This window comes from Castanea sativa, chromosome 11 (genome assembly GCF_040712315.1).
Source record: "Castanea sativa cultivar Marrone di Chiusa Pesio chromosome 11, ASM4071231v1".
NCBI classification, from domain to species: Eukaryota; Viridiplantae; Streptophyta; class Magnoliopsida; order Fagales; family Fagaceae; genus Castanea; species Castanea sativa.
The window spans coordinates 28,840,060-28,861,129 of NC_134023.1; the positions used below are offsets into that span (position 1 = coordinate 28,840,060).

Below are 21,070 nucleotides of genomic sequence, written 5' to 3' on the forward strand. Positions count from 1 at the left end.
CTACTACAAAGATAATATTTGTAATTAAAAATTGGGGATGCCACGTTACCAAATAATTTCAAAAATTTTCTTATCCATCCACAATAACAATAAATAAAAAATATACATGCTGCATAAATTACCAATATAATCTCTAACTATAGAGATGAGCCAAAAAGTCTCATAAACCCTTTGGACACATATTCAATCATATCACAATATGTTAAAAAGACATCATAAATTAATTCAAAGATTAAAAGCATGCATAATTATACAGAAAATTAGAAAACTAATCTCACAATTTTCTCATACTACCACAATTCTATTTTAACATCACAGTGAAAAAAGAAATGCCACTACAATTACATATATGTCACATTAGAAAAAAAAATGTGGTCTAAACAAAACTAAGAATACATAGTGTTTTACTATAAATTAAAATAAATAATAAGAAAACCCACTATGCATGTTATAACATTTGATTTTGATATAATTTTCTATATTGTTATTAACCCAATTCCTTTGTAAACTATGTTACAAATTTACACAGCATTTATAAATAATATTACAAATCCACACAACCACTTGCGTGTGGCTTATTACTTGCACAGTTTCGTTGTTGAAGGAAACAACAACTATTTGTGATACACCAACGTGATCTGCAATCTGCACAACGTGATCTGCGTTTGGCTTATCACTTGCACACGCAAGTGGAGCACAATATCCTTATAAAAAATGTAACTAATACACCAACGTGGGGCCCTTTTATTTGTGTGCAACTGAAACAAGGACAAAGTTGTGCTCAAGTGTACCTAATACACTAACATTAACGTGGGGCTCTATTTTTTTTTTTTTTCTTTTTAGATGACCACTTAAACAGATAGTGGTTACGTGGGGGTCTCTAGGACTCATGGCCGAAGCAACTTTTGGCCCTTGAATAGTGTATACATAGTTATTCACTTGGTCCTCTGTGTAGGACTAATGGTACGTGGCTTACAAATCTTAAGGTGTTCCATTTTAATTACAACTTTATTATTTAAAGTCTAAATTAAGCATGTAAACAATCAAAAAAAAAAATTACAGCTTTTTATGTTTTTCTCTACATGCCATAACATGCTTCTAAAAATTACAGATCTGAAAATTAAAAATTACTTAAACTTTTAATTTTTTTAGCATGTATATAAGATTACATATATCATAGATCATGTCATCATTCAAGAGAGAAAACAAGCAAAAAATAGCTCTGATACCAATGTTGAAAAAATTATATACTTTACTAGAGGTCATATAGACTCATACCTTTGGTGGAATAGATCACCAAATTCCCGGATCTTGTCCTTTGCTTGCTTTATGAACTCCTCACGATCTCCTTTGTAGAACACCTCCAAGTTGCAGGAGAGGCTACTAGAGTCTCTCCTAATTTCCACAGTCCAAATTTTAGGGAACAATTGATGGTGTCCTAGAGAGATGGCTTATTTTGAGAGTGCACTCAAAACTATATGTATATTCACTCATTGTGTCTATCATTTTTTTCTAACTGATGTAAGAATATTTTAAATACTAGTAGAGATTCGCTTACTATTAGATATATGTGATCCCTAAAAGATCTCATCTGTTAAATTTAAATTACTCCACCATTGATATTGATAACTCATATCAATATCTATTAAGTTTAAATTACCCCACACTACTGATATTGATAACTTATATCAATATCAGTTAGTTTAAATTTAAACTTACTTATCAGATAACCCATGTGAACGATTCATGGGTCATGGTTTATGAGTTGGGTCAAAACCAACCCAATGTCTAAGAGAAATGAATAATTTCAGGGATATAAATCTTTTATCTATACTATTATTTAAGGGACTTCCCCTGTTTGGATTCCACATTTTTTAGTTCAAAAATGCTCCTACACCCCTACGTTTAAGTAGAGACAAAACTAAAGGATAATCCAGTAAAACTGCAATTCTAACTCCCACTAAAACATTGCCTAAAAAACATGACCACTCTCCTGTTAAGTTTTAAATTATTTTATCTACTTTTAAATTACTTTTTCAAAATAAAAATGATATATATTAGTTTTTATTTATTAATTATTTATTTTGTTTTTTTATGTGATATGTGACATTTTTTTTAATTTTATTTTTAAATTTTTAAGAAAACCGTGGGTGGGTTTTTTTTAAAGAAGGTGGGGGTAGTTTTATTTTTTTACAAAACCTGGGATAGGCGTTTTTTAATAGAAAACCGTAGGGTAGTTTTTTTAGAAGGTGAGATGGTTTTTTTTAGGAGAAAGTGGAGATTGTGGACAATTTTTATTTTTTCACTTTTTTGTTATTAGTTTTTGTTGATTTACAGTTTTAACCTTATTTTTTATTTTTTAGGAATAATAATAAGTTAATTAAATTAGGAGTATTTTTGTAAGTTGAAAACATAATAACTAACTTTTTGAATCCTCTCAATATATAGAGAAGATAAAACAAAATAAAAACACAATTTTTTTTTCTACAAAATAGGACCAGTAACAAAAAAAAAAAAAAAGCGTCATCGCACGCGCGAAGCGCGTGTGATGAGGCTAGTAATATTTATTGTAATTGAAACAGTATCACTTTTATATAAGTTTATCACTAACACTAATTTTGACTGAAATCAAAATTTGCTATACTAAAACTAAATCTTATGTTCGGTTATGAAAGTTCACATTTTTTCAGATATTTCATTTGATGTACATTTGATCATTGGTGGTTTGCCTCTAGTTTTGAAGGGAATTGAAATATCTTGTGTTAGCAGTCGAAGATTTGTTTTCATTGAATGGTCGGATTTTCTAGTCAAAGCTAGTCAAACTTCTTTTTTGTCATAGAACTCCTGAGTAGGACTTAATTTTATAAATTTAGCCCAATTGTGGTGTTTGGGGATGATTTTGTGGTCGAGTTTGTTTTCAGTTGAAATTAGATATTCTCAATTTTCATGTTTAAACAATAATGCACTTTGAAATAGACATCTTTATTTCAGAGTAAATTGGAGAGAATTATGATCTGTTGGAAACTAGAGTGGTGATTTCCTAGATAACGTAAAAGCTATTAGAAGTTAAGTTATTATATTAGAATAGAGGAAAATGACCTCTAAAATGAATCTACGTCATTGTCTAAATATAATATTTCAAATCTAATTATGTATCAAGTGTCACTTCATTCATTTATAACTATAAAGTTATAAATGATGTGGCACATATACACTGTTAAATTAAAAACATAGAATCTTAACTTATTTATAAATAAAATTGAAAAAATCATAAGCGTGTTTTACCTTAATCTGACATTACGAGTCCGTTTAGATAGAACTTATTGCTGAAAACTGAAAACTGAAAACTGAAAATACTGTAAAAAATAATTTTTTAATGTGTAAAAATTACTGTTTATCCCAAAAAATACTGTTCATTGGCCTAAAATCACTGTTCATGGCCAATGAACAGTAACACATGCGCGTGGAAAAAAAAAAAAACTAGCCAGACGTGGACGCAGCCCTCCTATCCAAACGCATTCTACATTGGGCGGTTTTTAAATTAATACGGTCTAAAATACCACATTGGTTAGTTAGTAAGTGAATCTTTGGTGTATATATCTCACTAGTACTTACAAATGAGATCTTTTAGGGATCACATATATCAGTAAGTGCTAGTGTTCCACATCGGTCAGTTAGTGAGTGAGTTTTCGATTAAGAATTGAAGTAATTTCAAGGAAAAAACTATGTGATTTACATATATAAAAATACAAAACGTCAGCACTCAATTACTTTGTGCGTGCAAAATTGTTTGACAACCATCCTGCTTTTGTAATAGAGATATAACTTTCATACGTCAGGCCATTCAATCAATCCAAAATCTTAATATTTTTTCAAAGTGAGAAAACTTTGTGGATCCTCCAAAAGAATTTGCTAAGATGGTTTTTTCCAATTCTGTGACAGGACGTGTTTGCTATTGTCAAAATGCCAGAAGAGATGATAGAACTTTATGATCTCTATTGACTCTCAGCTGCTCTTGAAGCTTTCATACCAAAACCATGCTTTGCCTTCTCAACCCTGTTCAAAACGTCAAGTACGATTTGCTTTGAGTCCATTTCTAGTTATTGAGAGTTCAAAATATAATAAATGAATAAGTTCATAACAGGAAGCACGAGATCATGTAAAATTTAAAATAGGTTTTATCACAACAATTGAAATTGAAGAAGATGACGTCATTCCTATGACAATCTCATTTATAGGCAGAAGAACCAGAAAAGGTTTTTTTTTTATGTTTTTTGTTTTTTGTTTTGTTTTACACAATATAAATAGTTTCTGGGAAATATATACTCTTCAGTCTTCACACTTTCAGCCAAGCGCAATGACTTTGGGTCACAAAAAAGGGAAAGTGAAATTGGTTCTCTTATCAATTGAAGGTAACAGATGATGCAGCATATGAGATCAAGCATTTAATGACAGTACTGAAAATTTGTGTCAAACTTCTCTCTTTCGCTAAGTTACACACACACCTTGTAGGTCTTGAAATCAAGACCTCATCTTCTAGAATATTTAGTGAGAGCTCATTGGCGTGTTAAAACTGTCTTACTAGAATATTTATGTCCAGAATTTCTGCTTTTAGATTTTTTTTTTCTTTTCTAAAATAGGTTAAATAATTACAAGAATAAGGATTAAAAAAAATTGAAGTATGCTTTGACCCTAAGCCTAAGAGAAGAGGGATAGAGATTCAAACTATAGTTTTCGCTTGATGAGGCGTCGTCCCCAACTGATTGTGCTACTCCTTGGGGTTTTACAAGATATATATTAAATTATCAAATAATTATAAACTTAGAATGTTGTACACATTACAAAACGCATCTTCACTGCCCTTGTCCATCTACTCCCCATCATATTGCACTGGCCATCTCTACTGATGTTGAGGTTATAGCTATGAAGCACGGGTGCAGGTGCAGGTGCAGGTGCGGGTACGGGTACGGGTGCGGGTACGGGTGCGGGACTCGGCAATTTTGAAAAAAGTGGGTGCGGGTGCGGCGGGACTCGGCAATTAAAAAATTATTAAAAATATTTTTATTTATATTTTCTATATATTTTTACTATTAAAATATTCTTAAAAAACATATTACTAATTTACTATGCATTGATTCACAAAACAAAGAAAGAAAAAAGCAAGAAACACAAAACACAACACAAAACCAAAAAGAAAACACAAAAGAAGCAACAAATATTCAAAATAAAATTAAGGAATGATAGATTTAGGGTTTTTGGGTTTCATTTAGAGCCTATTTCGGCTGTTGCAGCAAGATTCGAGGCCTGTTTCGGCCGTTTCGGTCGTCGGCCGATACGGACCGATACGGCCGAAACAGCCCGATTCTAGCCGAATCGGCCCGAATCTGCTCGAATCGGCGCCGCGTCGGCGCGATTCAAGCCGCGTCGGCGCGAGTCGGCAGGAAAAAGAAGATGCCACGTGGCCGACGCGGCCGGATGCCGCACCGACGCGCGAGCAGCGGCGTCCCTCGCGCGTCGGCGAGTCCAGCCGCGTCGGACGCGGGTGCGGCACCTCCGGTGCCGCGTCCGTGCATCCCAGGGTTATAGCGCTATGCTATCCTTGATTGAAGGATACTGATTTGCCTATTATTTTACCATATACCCGTCTCCAACCTATGATATTCTCTAGCTATTGTCTAGTATTTAAAAGAAATGACTTCAACATGGAATCATGATTCTCAAGTATTGAAACTTGATCTATGGGGCAAAATTAATATGCAATGGAAGGATCATTAGCACATATGACAAACACATTGACTTTTTCTAATCGCAATTATAGCAATTTCCCTATATTTTAAGTAACTAATAAGTAAAAAGAAATGAGGAAGATATTTATAAGCAAAAAAGAAGAAGAAAACTGGAACTCACGTTGGAGCAAGTTTGCCAAGACTATCTAGCTCCTCACCAGTGTCCTCATCCAGGACTCTCCCGGATATCTCAATGATGTAAGATCTATCTCTAGCAGTGGGAAGCCCTCTACTAGCAAGCAAATCTAAATCTTTTTGATGAAGCTCTCTCCCATTTACAAAAACACCAGTATTTCCACCAGCACAATTCTCTGGCATGGAATAATTAAACTCTTCAATGAACGGCTGCAAGAGAAATGTCATTCATCAGCAATACAGCAAGGAAATAACCAATAGCATACAACTAATGCACTAATACAATGTGGACTTACGGGAATTATGCCAAGGCAGGGCCCGCCCATTACACCCCAGAATCCAGCTCGGAAGTCATACCTGGTTTAAACAAGTTGAACAAACACAAATCCATTAAAACAACTGCAGTAAGAAAGATGAGCGCATGATTCTATCAAAAGCAAAGTAGCAACAGAGAACATTTATAATAGTATTTAATGAAGAGTATTTTGATTTCCATGTACAAGAATCAAATAGTATGCATGTAAAGCAGAAAGATTATACCACATAAATGAGAACCAGTTAGCTTAATCTACTTACCAATATTTCCCAGGATGAATTTGTCCAGCCTGCTTTTCAGCCTTCTTAACCACACGTTCTGGTATGAGATGCCCATTTACTGATATGTTACTTCTGCTGTGTTCATCTGTTTGATTAGATCTAGATAAATCCTTAAAGCTCTTCTTGATAATGCTTGCAAAAAATGAATCACCCCCTTTGTTTCTGGGCTGATCATCTTCTCTGCCTGCATCACCAGAATCTTGAGAAACCCCCGTATTAGAGTACTCATTGAATGACACCTCCATCTCAGTTGCAAGTGATACCTCTTTCAAAGAATTTTGACGTGAGGCAGCCTTATTAGGTTTCACTTTTTCTTGATCTGAACGACTACTTCGATTTCCCTTCCCCAGCCGGTTCACTGCATGATTACTAGAAGAGTAATCAAAATGGTCTTGAAGTGGTGAACCAGGAGGTGGTGGAGACAGAATGGCTCTGATTGGCCCCTGAGTGGAGTTGTTCACCTCTTTTGAAGCAATTAAGACTTCTGGACCATTTTCTTCATCAGAGGTGCTAGGAGATGAAGAATGAAAGTTCTCATGAGCCTTGTTTGAGTTTAAACCTAGGCCCATAGGCAATGAAACAGGTTCTCTATCTATTGACTGAAAATCGTAACCAGAATCATCATAATCAGAAGAGAAATTAGCACTAGTCCGATTCATGTGGCTTTGGAAATGTGGAGCACTATCTCTCACTACCTCATTAGAGCTACCATCAACATCTATTGGAATATCCTTTGTTTCCGCATGAAGTGAAAGAACTAGTTTTTTGTTGACAACAGCAAAATTGATTATCACAGAACAGGCCCCACAACGCATCTTTTGTTGATTCCTCACTGTAAGCAGTACTTTCTTTGGAAGTTGCAGTAGCCCAAAGCAATTATAGCATGTAAGAAAGGGGGCACCACCAGCTATGGGACGGCGATGGCGGCCACCACTGGCTAACACAACCCTACGAGGATGGCAGCGAACAAAACCACCCATCTCAGGATTAAAATCACTTGGCCATCTTGTGTGGCGCTGTGCATCACTAATGTTTGATGGAGGAATCATAGTCCTAGAATTATGAACACATGGACCAAATGCCCCAAGTTTCTCATGATGGTACATAGCAGGATTGTTTGGAACATCAGGAAACCTTTTATTGCAAAAAGAAGGGGGTCGAACTGGAGCTGAAACTCGATGAAGTTTGTCATAGCAATGTAAACAAGGGCAAGAAGGCTGGTGAAACACTGAGTTAGGTGGGTATGGCTCAAATGAGTCAGGATTAGTATCAATATACTGCCCAGAATAGTAAGGATGTAATGGCTGTTGTGGGTATTGACCAGGTAACTGGTGAGGATTTCTCCTGAGCATTTGAGATCCAAAAGGATCACCATATCCAGGATTATGCATCGAAGGATAGAAGCTATGGCTATGCATAGCCACTTCATGCCTGTTGGTATAAGGATATGGATCAGGCCAATGATTTGAATAAGGGGGTCCGGTAACATGTTTATCAGGAAACTGCCTATTTGACACTGAAGAACCATTTTGAAACCAATTATCAGGACCACTAGGGGGTCCGGTAACATGTTTATCAGGAAACTGCCTATTTGACAGTGAAGAACCATTTTGAAACCGATTATCAGGGCCACTATAAGGATCCGGAGGAACCATCCTGCCATCAAGAGGAACCTTCTCTTTTGGTTTATCAACCACATTACAAGACCGACTAAGTTGATCCTTTAGTTCATCCAGCTTCCTCAAAAGCTCAGCTCGATCTTCTTGAAGATACTTGACCCTATTAGCCCCATCAGGGTCATTAAGGTTTGTCAATGGTTCCCCATAATTATAAGAAGAGTCCACATTGTAATTTGATGGGCCCTCATCAGGATAGTTTGAAGTTGAATACCTCACACCTTCAACATCACTTCTTGTTTTTCTTTGAAACCCCTCCATCTCACCTCTCTCCCCCATTTTCCAATCAGACATTTGTCCCAATCTTAGCAACCCACTCGTAGTTCTAATTTCTGGATTTAGTTCCCCTTGCTCCCTTCCCATTGCACCAACCAATTCATTTCTATCTGCATTCATATCAAGACCAGTCTCAGTGACCCATTTATCAGTTGTAAGCTTAGATTGATCACCATATCTCTCACCATGCCCAACATCATCCTTCTCTGAATCCATTTGACTACATCTCAAAGAGCCACCATTTGGCTTAACATCAGTATCAGAAGCATCACTCAAATCAACCATTCCTTTCTCTGAGGAATGGTCTGATTTAGCAGGAACTCCAACAACTCTTTCTTCATCTGACAAACCATCTGCTTGGACATTCTTCTTTTTTGCTGCAAATTGAACAAACAATAATACTATAATCAAACAATTAAAAATGCACTTATTAAGAGGGAAAGAAAACCGATTGATTTTCTATTCAGTTGCAAAAAACACAAAGAAAATGCCCAGCAATAATTAAAATCTAGAACCACAAGTTTTTGGATTTCTTTAGGATTGTATTAAAAAAATATATATTAAAAAAAAAATTAAAGCCTCAATCCCACAAAGCCAATAATGTCCGGATTTTTTTGTTTTTGGGTTCTAATTCTATCAGTGGAAATTTGAAGATTCTGACTAATAAATTTTCTTGTCACCAATAAAAAAGGGATGCTCATACTCCATTCTTTAATCACTATCACTAAAAGAAAAAAAAGAAAAGGTAGTTTGGATTGGTAAGTAAAACAAACATTTTGGTTAGGAAACAGCTAAAATTAGTCTGAAAAAGTAATCATTGTGAGATGAGTTTACCTCGAAGAACAGCACCGCAACCACCGCACTGATAAACAGAGTAATCAGCGAGCTCAGGGAGAAGATTTTCGCACTTTGGGCACCGAACCAACCGTACTTTAGCTCTTTTGTCCGCCATGTGAAACCTCAAACACAATACAACGATGTAGTACCAAACAAAACAATATATCTATCTATCTATCTATCAAGCTAGAAAATGAAATATTTGAAACATAGAATAGAAGATAAAAAGAAAGAAACTGTTTCTAGTCAAACCCAAGGACAAAAGACAACATAGTATCAAAGTATGTATGAGTTCAGCAGAGTCAAGTGTTGTTGTTGGTTGGCACTCACTCACATTCTTTTCTCAGAATATACATATATTATAATAATGTAATTGTTGTCCTGAGTTTTCTTTTTTCTTTTTTTTCCCAGGAACCAAACAGGAGACAAAGGGAGGAAGGCTTATGGATTTTTTTTTTTAAATTTTTAATTTCTTGGAAAAGTAATGGGAAGAAGCTTAGAAATTGTGAATGGGTCTGGAATTTTTCTATTCTAGGATACTTTTCTTTTTGGGCTTGAGAGAGAGAGAGAGAGAGAGAGAGAGAGAGAGAAGGATCGTTTTCCAATGTGGTGGCGAAATGAATCAAATGATATGATCTGGCCAAGGTATTAAAGGAAACAAGTAGGGAAGTGCAAAGCTAACAAGTGATCAAAGCGACGACGTTTGGTTTAACAAAACGTGGAGAACGACATCGTTTCCAATGATGCCTTGGCTTTGCTTTTGGTTCAAGTTGAAGAAAATCGGCGACTTTTTGGTTCGACTCACTCCACTTCACTCCAGTTATGGCTTCTACCACTCCATCTTGCTTTAATTGTACGTTTTCGGTTTTTCAATAAATTGTCTTAACTAACTAATCTGATGACAACAATAAATTTATTATTATCAATTCTATTATTTATATTGCTTCGTTTGTTTTGATCCTCAATTTTGATACTAAAAGTACTTTCAATTTATTCTCTTATAAGTTTTTCAACTAATAGGTTAAATACGTTAAAAAAAAAACTGCCAATAACGTTTTACTCCTAAAAAAGTGCTTTTAATTTTTCTTTAAATCCTGAATTTAAGCTCTTTTTTATTATTATTATGAATGTATAGTAAGTGGCTAAATTTGAGGATAGAAGATAAGTAGTAACTCTCATCAATAAATTAAAATTTTCTCTTAAACAAATATAAGAAACAATTGAGGAAAGATATGTAAATAATAATTTGGATAAATGTTTCTATACTTCACTAAAAAAAGGGGGGGGGTTTAGATATGCCCACAAATGTGGGACTAAATTCAGTACTGATAATAAAAAGGACTGGATATTCCTTTTTATTATTAGTATTAATAATATAAAAAAATATGGATTTTAACTCAATACTGATGAAAAATTATTTCACCTGTAAACGCATAATACTCATGACACCCTTAGGATTTTTTTTTTTTTGGAATGAAAAATATAGTAATCTCAATTATAATAAATGCAAATTATTAACCTTTATCCAACAAAATAGAAGAGCCTATGAGCACGCGCAAAAGCTAGTTACTATTATTATGCATACATTTAGTTTCACACCAGATTTTTTTACATTTTAAGAGCATTCATATCCTCTTAAGTCTCATCTCATATAAAGAAATATATTTTGTCTCACCAAACATACCATTCACATATAAAGAGGCGTATGCATATCTTATCAAAATTCAAAATGCAAAATATGTGATATCGTTCATCAAAAAGTACAAAAACAAGCCTACTTCTGGTGAGGTATTTTGCAAAAGAATTGCATCTTCTTTTCTTATTCCACCATAAAAGTTTTACCAATTAAACTAATTGAAACCCACAAAATGTATTGTTAAAGTAGTTAGGTGCAATAATCAAAGTGACTTGTTGTAACGCAAAATACTTTTTTTTTTGTGGCATTTTCAAATGTGAATGAAGTCAACTCATTCTTTATTTTACAATATATCTCATAAAAATAGTCTTACTTTTATACTACACTAGGAGAGAAAAAGAGAGGAAAGAGGGTAAAAAAAGAATAAATAACTTATACCCAAGGCTTATGATCATGGTAGCAAGTTGTAAAAATTCATGCAAAATGCCTCACTAAATGTTCTATTTTTTGTGCATTTTTTTTAATAGAACCATATATTTTTGTATATTGATGGGTTTTACATAAAGGTATTTGCAATGCAATTCAGTGTAGTTTTGGATCATTTTTAGTACTGTACTTTGCAATGCGGTTTGGTCGAAACCATCTATTAAGTTCTTGGTTAATCAAGAACTATTAGGAAGGTAAGGGGTTACTTCGAGGGTAACTGTCCTCCAGAACTGAGAAAAGAGTAGGGAGTAAGGAAATTAGAGAGTTGGAAGATAAGGAAGAGAGCAATTGGATTGATTCTACTTGTTTTACTTCAATTTTACATTCAGACTTATATACACAAGTCATTCTATGTTCCCTCCAAAACTAACAACTAACTAACTTCCTAACTAACATGCCAGCTCACTTACATGCCAGCTCATCAACTAACAACCTAACATACAATGCAACACACAACTACATAAAGTGTAATCCATACATCAGTGACTAAATAATCCTATACCAGTGACTAATTCCCTCAGAATTAACAATACAATCCTGGTTATGGTTGATGCGAACCTCAATCGACACACTTTGAGACCCAACAAAAATATTGGAATACTTGCCTAAGAAAGCTAAAATTCAGATTTTTGATAGAAATCCTGACCCAACGTTTATAATGGAAACGTGAACCAAAGATATAAGTTGACCTTGACCCAATGATTATAAAGAATCACGAACCAAAGGTATAAAGTTTGAACGCCACAAGGAAGAATCCTTGATAAGTTCACAATTCTTGAAGAACCAAAAGAGAGCAAAGCCTCACCTTTTCTGATTAATCAACCCAAATCTCTTGAATCAGTCCATTAAGTGCTTCTTTGATCTTCTTGGATTTTACTCTTGTAATAGGCCCAACTGGAATATGCAATGGATTCTTGAATGCTTGTTGATTCTCATCAATGGTACTTGGGTTCCTAACATCAACCCTTCTCCATCAAAACATCTTGCCCACAAGATGTGGAAACTACTGCTGAAGTGTCACAAGATCCTCCCAGGTAGCATCCTCAATAGAACACCCTTGCCATTGGACCAACAGTTGAGTAATAGTCCTCCTGCACAACTGAAGTGACCTGGTCTGCAGAATTGCCACAAGTTCAAGGGTAAGAACACCTTGGGAATTGACAGAAGGCAAAAGAGCAAGAGGGACAGTCCTGTGGCCTAACTTAGCCTTTAAACAAGACACGTGGAATACTGGGTGAATAGAGGAACCAGCAGGAAGGTCCAATTTATAAGCAACCTCACCAACCCTTTGGATGATTTGGAAAGGACCAAAGTGTTAGGATGTGTGCCCTTAAATCCTATTGTATGATACTATGTATGACATTATGTTGTGATTAATACAGTTATTTTATTATTATCTAAAAATAATAGTAACATGAATATTGGACATTATCATATAGTCCATGAGATGCATAGTATGTGATTTATGTGATTTAGTCCTAGAAGATATAAATCACAAGTTCTTTGTAAACTCAGAATTTTAGTTCGTAGTTGGTGACGAAATTGGGCATTTCATCTACAAAGACTATAACATATCAACTAAAATGATTTGTCTTGATCATGAAAATGGAGATTTCTAGTTGGTATGTTGATATGTTTTAAGAGTTAAAACATATTGAACTGGACCGCTGTGAGATTTATTATTCTCCTAACGACTGTCAAATGAATAATAAAGTCATGACTTATTTACATGAACTCTTAATCCTGAGAGAATAATGGACTTGATCATGAAGTGTAGGTTGCTTTGATATATCAAGAGTGAGGTCTAAAGTCACGATCAAAACTTCAATATGTTGGGCAACCACATTTAGTGTTGATGGAACATATATTCTTAAGATGGAATTCATAGTCTTTTAACGGAAATACAAAATATTCCCTTGAGATAAGTTTAATGGGTTTAGTTATTCAGAGTATTTGGCCTAACCACTTTAGTAAGGAGTTACTAAAGTATGTATTTAAGGAATTGGATTTCATAAATATATGATGAATAACTTAAAGGATTAAACCGGGTACTCAAAGAATTAAGATGTAGTAATCTTCAAAGTGACAATCTATATTCATGACTTTGCGTTACTACGAATATTTTATGAAGGGGTTGCATGTACAATAAAGTCTTAGGATATAATTTATAAATAAGGCCTAGAGTGCAACTATATTTATATAGTGGTATTAAATATAGTTAATGGTAACTTTGGACTTGTCAAGAGTTGACAGAAAAGCCCAAGGCCCATTGGAGCTAGTGTCTTATTGGTCTCCTTCGGTCTCACTCCAAGCCACACACTTAAGCCTAGTTGGAAAGGCCCAAAAGGTCAGCCCAATTAGATAATCAGTTAGATACAAAGGGATAAACATATAGAATTTTAAGTAAGGAACAACATTATTGTGAAATGGGTGTATGTGTGAGTGTAAACCACTCTCTCTAATTCTCCCTTGGAAACTGATTGAGAGACCACACTTCTTGGACGTTAGTGGAATTGGAGTGAAGATTAAAAATTCTCCCAAGTGCTTCTGATCTTTGTTTTTTGAAATTCACCACACCAAGGTATGCTTTCTTGTACTTGAATTCTGAAATTTACATAATGCATGTTATCAATTGCGAATGAAGTAGATCCGTTAATTTTTCGTTGCGTATGTTTTGTATGCGATACAAACATGTATTTTTCCAACACAAAGAACCTAGGGGATAGTTTATGGGAGGCCCTATAGGCCACAGATTGCTGTTTGTAAGGTTGAAGTCTCAAATACACCCAGTCTCCAACTTGAAAAGCCCTTTTAGTCCTGTGCAAGTCACTCTACTGCTTCATCTTGGCCTGAGCATCAACTAAATTCTGCTTAAGCAAGGATAGAATTAGCTGTCTAGACTGGAGCACAAAATCCACAATAGCTACATGAGTGGTTCCTGGAATGTAGTCCAATAGCATAGGTGGAGCAGTACCATAGAGAGCCTCAAATGAAGTAAACTTGGTGGCAAAGAAGGACCTGAGATAATATTCCAAACTCTTGTTAACAACCTCAATTTGCCTATCAATCTAAGGATGGTAAGCAAAAGACATTGCCAATTGAACACCCTGGAGCCTTATCAACTCAACCTAAAACTTAGCAGTGAAGAAATTAAGGAAGTAGGCATGCCATTGAGTTTCAAAATGTGTTGAACAACCTTGGCTGCAGAATAAGGATGGGAAAGGGCAATGAAATGCACATACTTGGTAAGCCTGTCAACAACCACCATAATGACATCCATGCTTTGAGATTTAGGCAAACCATCGATAAATTCCATACTCACTGCAGAGCAGGGCTTATCAAGAATAGGCAAGGGCTGTAATAGCCTAACAGGGTGACCGGTCTCATGTTTCATTTGTTGACATACACCACACTCTTTAATGTGAGTCTTCAAATCAGCTTTCATACCCTGCCAGAAAAAATCCTGCTTCAGTCTATGGTAGGACTTAAGAAAACTAGCATGCCCTCCCAAGGGACTTATCATGCACCAAATTAAAGACCTTGGGCTTCAGGGCACAAGTAGGCCACAGAAACACCCTTCCCTTGTACAAGATTAGGCCATTATGCAAAGAAAAGAACCTAGGACAGCCTACATAATACTGCAACTCTTTAAGGATCTTCTTAGCTTCAAAAGAAGAAACATAAATAGCCTTCAATTCCTCAATCCAAGAAGGGCAAGGGAAAGAGATCAAGCAGAGGGAAACTGAAGAAGGTACTTGGTCTACATCACCCCCAAGGTCATCATCCATCTTCCTAGAAAGAGCATCATCCACTTTATTCTCACAACCTTTCTTATACTCCGCAACAAACAAGTAACCCAAGAGCTTTGCCTACCACTTTTGCTGAGCTGGAGTAGCAATCCTTTGCTCCAAAATGTACTTCAAGCTTTGTTAGTTAGTTTTGATGACAAAAGGCCTACCCAACAAGTAAGGTCTCCACTTGTGCACTGCAGTTACCAAGGCTAAAAGTTCCTTTTCATAAGTGGACAGTTGTAAAGCTTTTCCCTACAAGAGTTGACTGTAAAAGGCAACTGGTCTTTGGTTTTACATCAAAACAGCCCCTAATTCAACACCAGAAGCATCATATTCTACAGTGAACGGCTTAGAAAAATCTAGTAAAGCCAAAACAGGTGGTTGACACACTATAGCCTTAAGTTTTTGAAAAGCTTCCTCAGCTTGAAAGGACCACACAAAGGATTTTTTCTTCAATAAAGCAATTAAAAGAGCAACTATTTGGCCATAATGCTGTATGAATTTCCTATAGTAGCTAGTAAGACCAAGAAAGCCACACAAAGCTTTAACATTTTTGGGGGAAGGCCAAGCTTGCATGGCAAAAATCTTCTTAGGGTCAGCACTTACACCATGGCCAGAGATAATGTGGCCAAGATCCTCTACTTCAGAGATGTCAAAGACACATTTACTCCTTTTAGCATACAACGGATGTTGCAACAGCAAACTGAGGACAATTTTGAGATGCTGAAGGTGTAAATCTAAGCTTTTGTTGAAAACTAAAATGTTATCAAAGAAAACCAACACAAATGTCCTTAAGTATGGTCTAAAAACAGCATTCATTAAAGCTTGAAATGTAGAAGGGGCATTGGTCAAACCAAATGGCATAACAAGGAATTCATAACATCCTTCATGTGTTCTAAAAGAAGTTTTGGAAATATCTTCATCCTTCATACGAATTTGGTGATAACCAGATCTCAAATCAAGCTTAAAAAAAATGCAACTAATTCATCAACTAATTCATCAACAACAAGGATTGGAAACTTATCTTTGATTGTGGCCTGATTTAGAGCTCTGTAGTCAATACACATGCGCTAAGACCCATCAGCTTTCCTCACTAACAACACTGGGGAAGAAAAAGGGATTTGGTTGTGTCTTATAAACCCAACCTCCAATAAATCATTGACAATATTTTCAATTTCATTCTTTTGGAAGTGAGGATACCTATAAGGCTTCTGACACACAGGTTCAATGCCTTCCTTCAAGAGAATCTGGTGTTCATGACCTCTGTAGGGAGGTAAGCTAGTAGGTGTCTTGAAAACAGTAGCAAATTCAGTCAATAGGTCTTCAATTTCTGGTACACACTATGAGGAAGAAGAACAAGTAGCAGCCAAAGGCACAATCTGTAACATAAGCCCTTTCTTCACAGGTGGCCTAAAGAACTTAGTACCCTCTTGGATGGTCAGACCAGTGGGTTGTAAACCTACTAATTTCACAATGGAATTGAGATGATGCATAGACATTTCCAAAAAGTCCCATTGAACAAGACCAAGGGTCTTGAGCCACTAAGTACCTAAAACTAGTTCACAATCACCCAAAGCTAATGCATTCAAGTCCACTACAAAAACCTGACATTACATAGCAACCTTGACATTAGAACAAACACCCTGTGTCCTAATGGAAGCACCATTGGCTACCTTCACCTTAAAGGTTACAGAAGAATCCAAGGGCAATTGTAAAACAGAAACCATGGCAGTGTCTACAAAGTTGTGAGTACTTCTAGTGTCAATCAAATAATAAGCCAATGTCCATTAATCTTTCCTTTAATTCTCATGGTACTAGGTGAGGGACTTCACAAAAGAGCATATAGTGTAATCTCAGCATCAACTACATTCGGTTCAGACCTATTGTCAACAGATTTATCCTCATCTAATTGTAACAAGGTGGCTTTAGAATCATCAAGTTCTACTAATTGAACATTAGAACTAGATTCTTGGAAAGGATAAAGCTTAGTAGACTTACATTGATGACCAGGCTAAAACTTCTCATCACAATTGAAACAAAGTCCTTTCCTTCTTTTTTCCTCCATCTGAGCAGGTGACAACCTCTGCAAGGGTAACCTCAATTTGGATTCCACCTTCACCTCAAGCTTGGGACCCAAAATTGAAGGTTTGGCATAATCAATTAAAGGTCTTTGATTCCTATGGCTGCTGTTAAGGTACTCCTCTTGGAATTTTACTAACCTAAAGGCTTCATTAAGATTCTTGGGATAAAGTATCTTTACTGGTAATCTCACCTCATCCTTGAGACCACTAAGGAAACAACTCAATTTATGGCTATCTAACAGCCCCTTAATTTTGTTTGATATGGCTTCAAATTGCCCCTTATAAGCTGCAACATTGGTAGTCTGCCTTAACCTCGTGAGTGATTCCATAGGATCCTCATAGGCAGTACTTCCAAAACTTGTCAGCAAGGCTTCCAAAAATCCCTCCCAGGTTGCAAACACCCCATTCTCATCACTGTCTTGAAACCATACCAGGGCATCTCCATCCATGTGGAAAGAAGCCATTAACAACCTCTCATTGAGTGGAGTTTGATAAAAACTAAAATATTAATTGGCTTTGTATACCCAGGAGGCTGGATCATCACCCTTGAATCGAGGGAAATCCAATCTCACACTCTTTGATAGGTGCGAGATAGGTAGAGAAACAGTTTGAGGAATTGGAGATCTTGGGGAGTGAGATGAAGACTTTGGAGAGATGACTTGTTGTTGTCTCTGTTCTTCGACTTCAGTGAGTTTCTGCAGAGCCAAACTAATGGTATTCAATTGTTGAGTGTTGGCATTCAATTGTTGACTGTTAGCATTCAATTGGTTGTTGATCTCTTGCAAAGAATGGGTATGATGGTCTGTGGTAGTTTTAAGAAGAGATAAAGATTCATTGATGTAAGAAGAGGACCTAGTTTCCACCATGGTAGCAGGGAAAGCAAGCTCTGATACCAATTGTTAAGTTCTTGGTTGATCAAGAACTATTAGGAAGGTAAGGGGTTACTACGAGGGTAACTGTCCTCCAGAATTGAGAAAAGAGTAGGGTGTAAGGAAATGAGAGAGTTGGAAGATAAGGAAGAGAGAAATTGGATTGATTCTACTTGTTTTACTTCAATTCTACATTCAGACCTATATACATGAGTCATTCCATGTTCCCTCCAAAAGTAACAACTAACTAACAACTTACTAACTTCCTAACTAACATGCCAGCTCACTTACATGCTAGCTCATCAACTAACAACCTAATATACAATGCAACACACAATTGCATTATGTGCAATCCATACATCAGTGACTAAATGACCCTATACCGTGACTTATTCCCTCAGAATTAACAATACAACCTTGGTTATGGTACTTGGGTTCCTAACACCATCACCACATCGAACCTTAATTTTGCAATCACATATACAATGCAGTTTGGTCTGTTTTGAGTTGGTATACTTTTCAAGATGTAATGGCCAATTACGAGTTTACTATTAATAACCATGATAGTAAGTTATATATATATATAACCCGTGTAACCAAAAAAAAAAAAAGTAACACAAATATATAGAAGTCAAAAAAAAAAATCCATCACACAAAACAAAAGAATAATCCATGACAATAAATCATACACAATTATACATGTTAAACAATTATAACCTATAACACAAAAATGCTTAACAAGCAGTGACCATAAGGTCCATAACGGTGTACTATATACACAGCTACATGCATACTGAGAGTGAGAGGGCATTAGGAGAGAAGAGTGAGAGTGTGAAAGAGAGAAGTAAATGAGGTTTTGAACTTTTGATTTTGTCTTTAATTAAAACAAAGTTATTTTTAATGTAAAACCAGAACATACAAACACTAGGTTAGTCACTTACTTCATACAATATTAAATTTTATATATATTTATATATGTATATGAGTGCGGTTTTATGAGGTTTTCTTATCATAAAACTGCACAATGCACCGCGTAGTGTGGTGTTGTTCATTGCCACTTGCAATGTGGTGCGATTACTTAATTTTATGATGGTTTTAGTCGGTTTGGGTGCAGTTATGCAATTTGAGCGGTTTAGCTAACACCCCTAGTTTTACGTAACTGAATGAGAATGCTCTAAGTGTCAAGTTATGATGGAATAACATCTTTCACCCCAAAAAAAAAAAATCCATCTCTTTTAAATGGGTCCACAGTTAACACTAGCTTTATCATTCATCAATTGCAACTTAGCACCTTCAAATGTTATAAACTTAGGTGTATTTACGTAACTCAATGAGAATGCTCTAAGTGTCAAGTTATGATGGAATAACATCTTTCACCCCCAAAAAAAAAATCCATCTCTTTTAAATGGGTCCACCGTTAACACTAGCTTTATCATTCATCAATTGCAACTTAGCACCTTAAAATGTTATAAACTTAGGTGTATTTCTAAACTATTTTTTTCCCAATTGTTGAGTGGTGAGTTATGATTAGTATACAATAAAGTAAATTCAATAATGATAAAAAAAATTAATTATATTTCTGGCATTGACTAGTGTGGTAAACTTGTACTTGTTCTCATTTTAGTCTACCATTGAAATCATTTTTTTATCTACTACTAAAATTTTTTTATATCAATAAGTTGTCAAATTTTTTGTATCTATGAACTTGCTCGTCAATAATAGTGTAATAAAAGTAATGTTGCATTAATTACAAATTTACAATTACTTATTTCAACAAATTATTAAAAAATATGTAAAATTTATTGTGTATACAGATAATTTTTTCACACAAACTTTCTTGCACTCTATAACTTTAAGCAGAATAAATTATAACAGCCAAATATAAAAATTAAATAACAATTGAATTATGAAATAAAAGAGTGGAATAACAAAAATTGATCTGCTAAAATGGCCAATTATCTTTATATATATATATATATATATATTTTTTTTTTTTTTTCTCTTTGTTCGTTCTTTGCTTTTTCTCTTTTTAACTTTATTCCTTCCCTTTGAGAGTCTCTTTATTTTCACTTAGATATGTACATATTGAGGTTCCTGTTAGTGAGTAGTGAGAGAAAAGCATGGTTTTGGCCGTTGTGAAAAGAAGCGAAAAGAGGTAAAGACGCAGGCGCGTAAAAACTAAGTCTGACAAGTCTGGTTTTCTGACTAGTCTACGATTCTCTGCCCCACACACCCACCTAATTCTTCAGGTGGGTCCCTATCTTTATCTTTTTCATCATTTCCATTACATCCATTTCACTCTCTCTCTCTCTCTCATGCTCTTGACTTTTTGTGAAACTGAAAGGAAGATATATATGACTTGATTGTTTGTTTCGTTTAAATCGTTGCGCAAATAATACCGTACGTATTTTTATAATACTTCTTCACTTGAACCTAAAAAAGAAAAAATATAGGATTTTAAAAATTAATAAAATATGTTACAAAATAACTTTAATTGGAGCTTTTTTTTTTTTTTTTTCATCAAGAATTTAAATAGTTAGGGAGAGACTAGTTCAAAATCATGACAATATATGTCACTGAGTTACAATACTATTCACTTTAATTAGATGTTTGTATGGTTCATTTTTTGTGGAGAAATTGAGCTTTTGTCCTTATTTTTTTCTCTAAATCTAGCAATAAGTTCCTGTTTTGAAATTATTTAAGTCCGTGTTCCTGTTCTGAAAATCGAGTTTTAATTTAAAACTCGATTTGTAGAAAATCAAGTAGAGGCGATCAAACTTAAAAAAAGAAAATTCTGGCATTACTCGATTTTTTACAAATCAAGTTTTACATTGTAACTCGATTTTGAGAAAATCGAGTTTCAAAACAGGGACACAGACCTAAATAGTTTTAAAACATGA

The 21,070-nt window shown here is 35.1% G+C and overlaps 1 protein-coding gene across 1 annotated transcript; it reads right to left on the reverse strand.

Annotated features, from left to right (window-relative positions):
• Positions 1 to 3,709: 3,709 nt before the first annotated feature.
• LOC142617676 (uncharacterized) lies at positions 3,710 to 9,566 on the reverse strand. The gene is made up of 5 exons (XM_075790628.1): positions 9,305 to 9,566; positions 6,498 to 8,847; positions 6,218 to 6,278; positions 5,908 to 6,131; positions 3,710 to 4,056 (listed from the first exon to the last, which is right to left on the reverse strand). The coding sequence occupies exons 1-5, from the start codon at positions 9,420 to 9,422 to the stop codon at positions 3,996 to 3,998; spliced, it is 2,814 nt and encodes a 937-aa protein (XP_075646743.1). The 5' UTR covers positions 9,423 to 9,566; the 3' UTR covers positions 3,710 to 3,995.
• Positions 9,567 to 21,070: the final 11,504 nt, after the last annotated feature.

What these genes read in the sequence shown, in the direction of transcription:
- LOC142617676 (XM_075790628.1), bottom strand. Translation starts at nt 9,422, where the DNA reads ATGGCGGACAAAAGAGCTAAAGTACGGTTGGTTCGGTGCCCAAAGTGC. An exon ending in TTGCGGTGCTGTTCTTCGAG is followed by an intron (nt 8,848 to 9,304) that starts GTAAACTCATCT and finishes TTCAATTTGCAG; the next exon opens with CAAAAAAGAAGAATGTCCAA. An exon ending in CTTGGCAAACTTGCTCCAAC is followed by an intron (nt 4,057 to 5,907) that starts GTGAGTTCCAGT and finishes CGTTTTGAACAG; the next exon opens with GGTTGAGAAGGCAAAGCATG.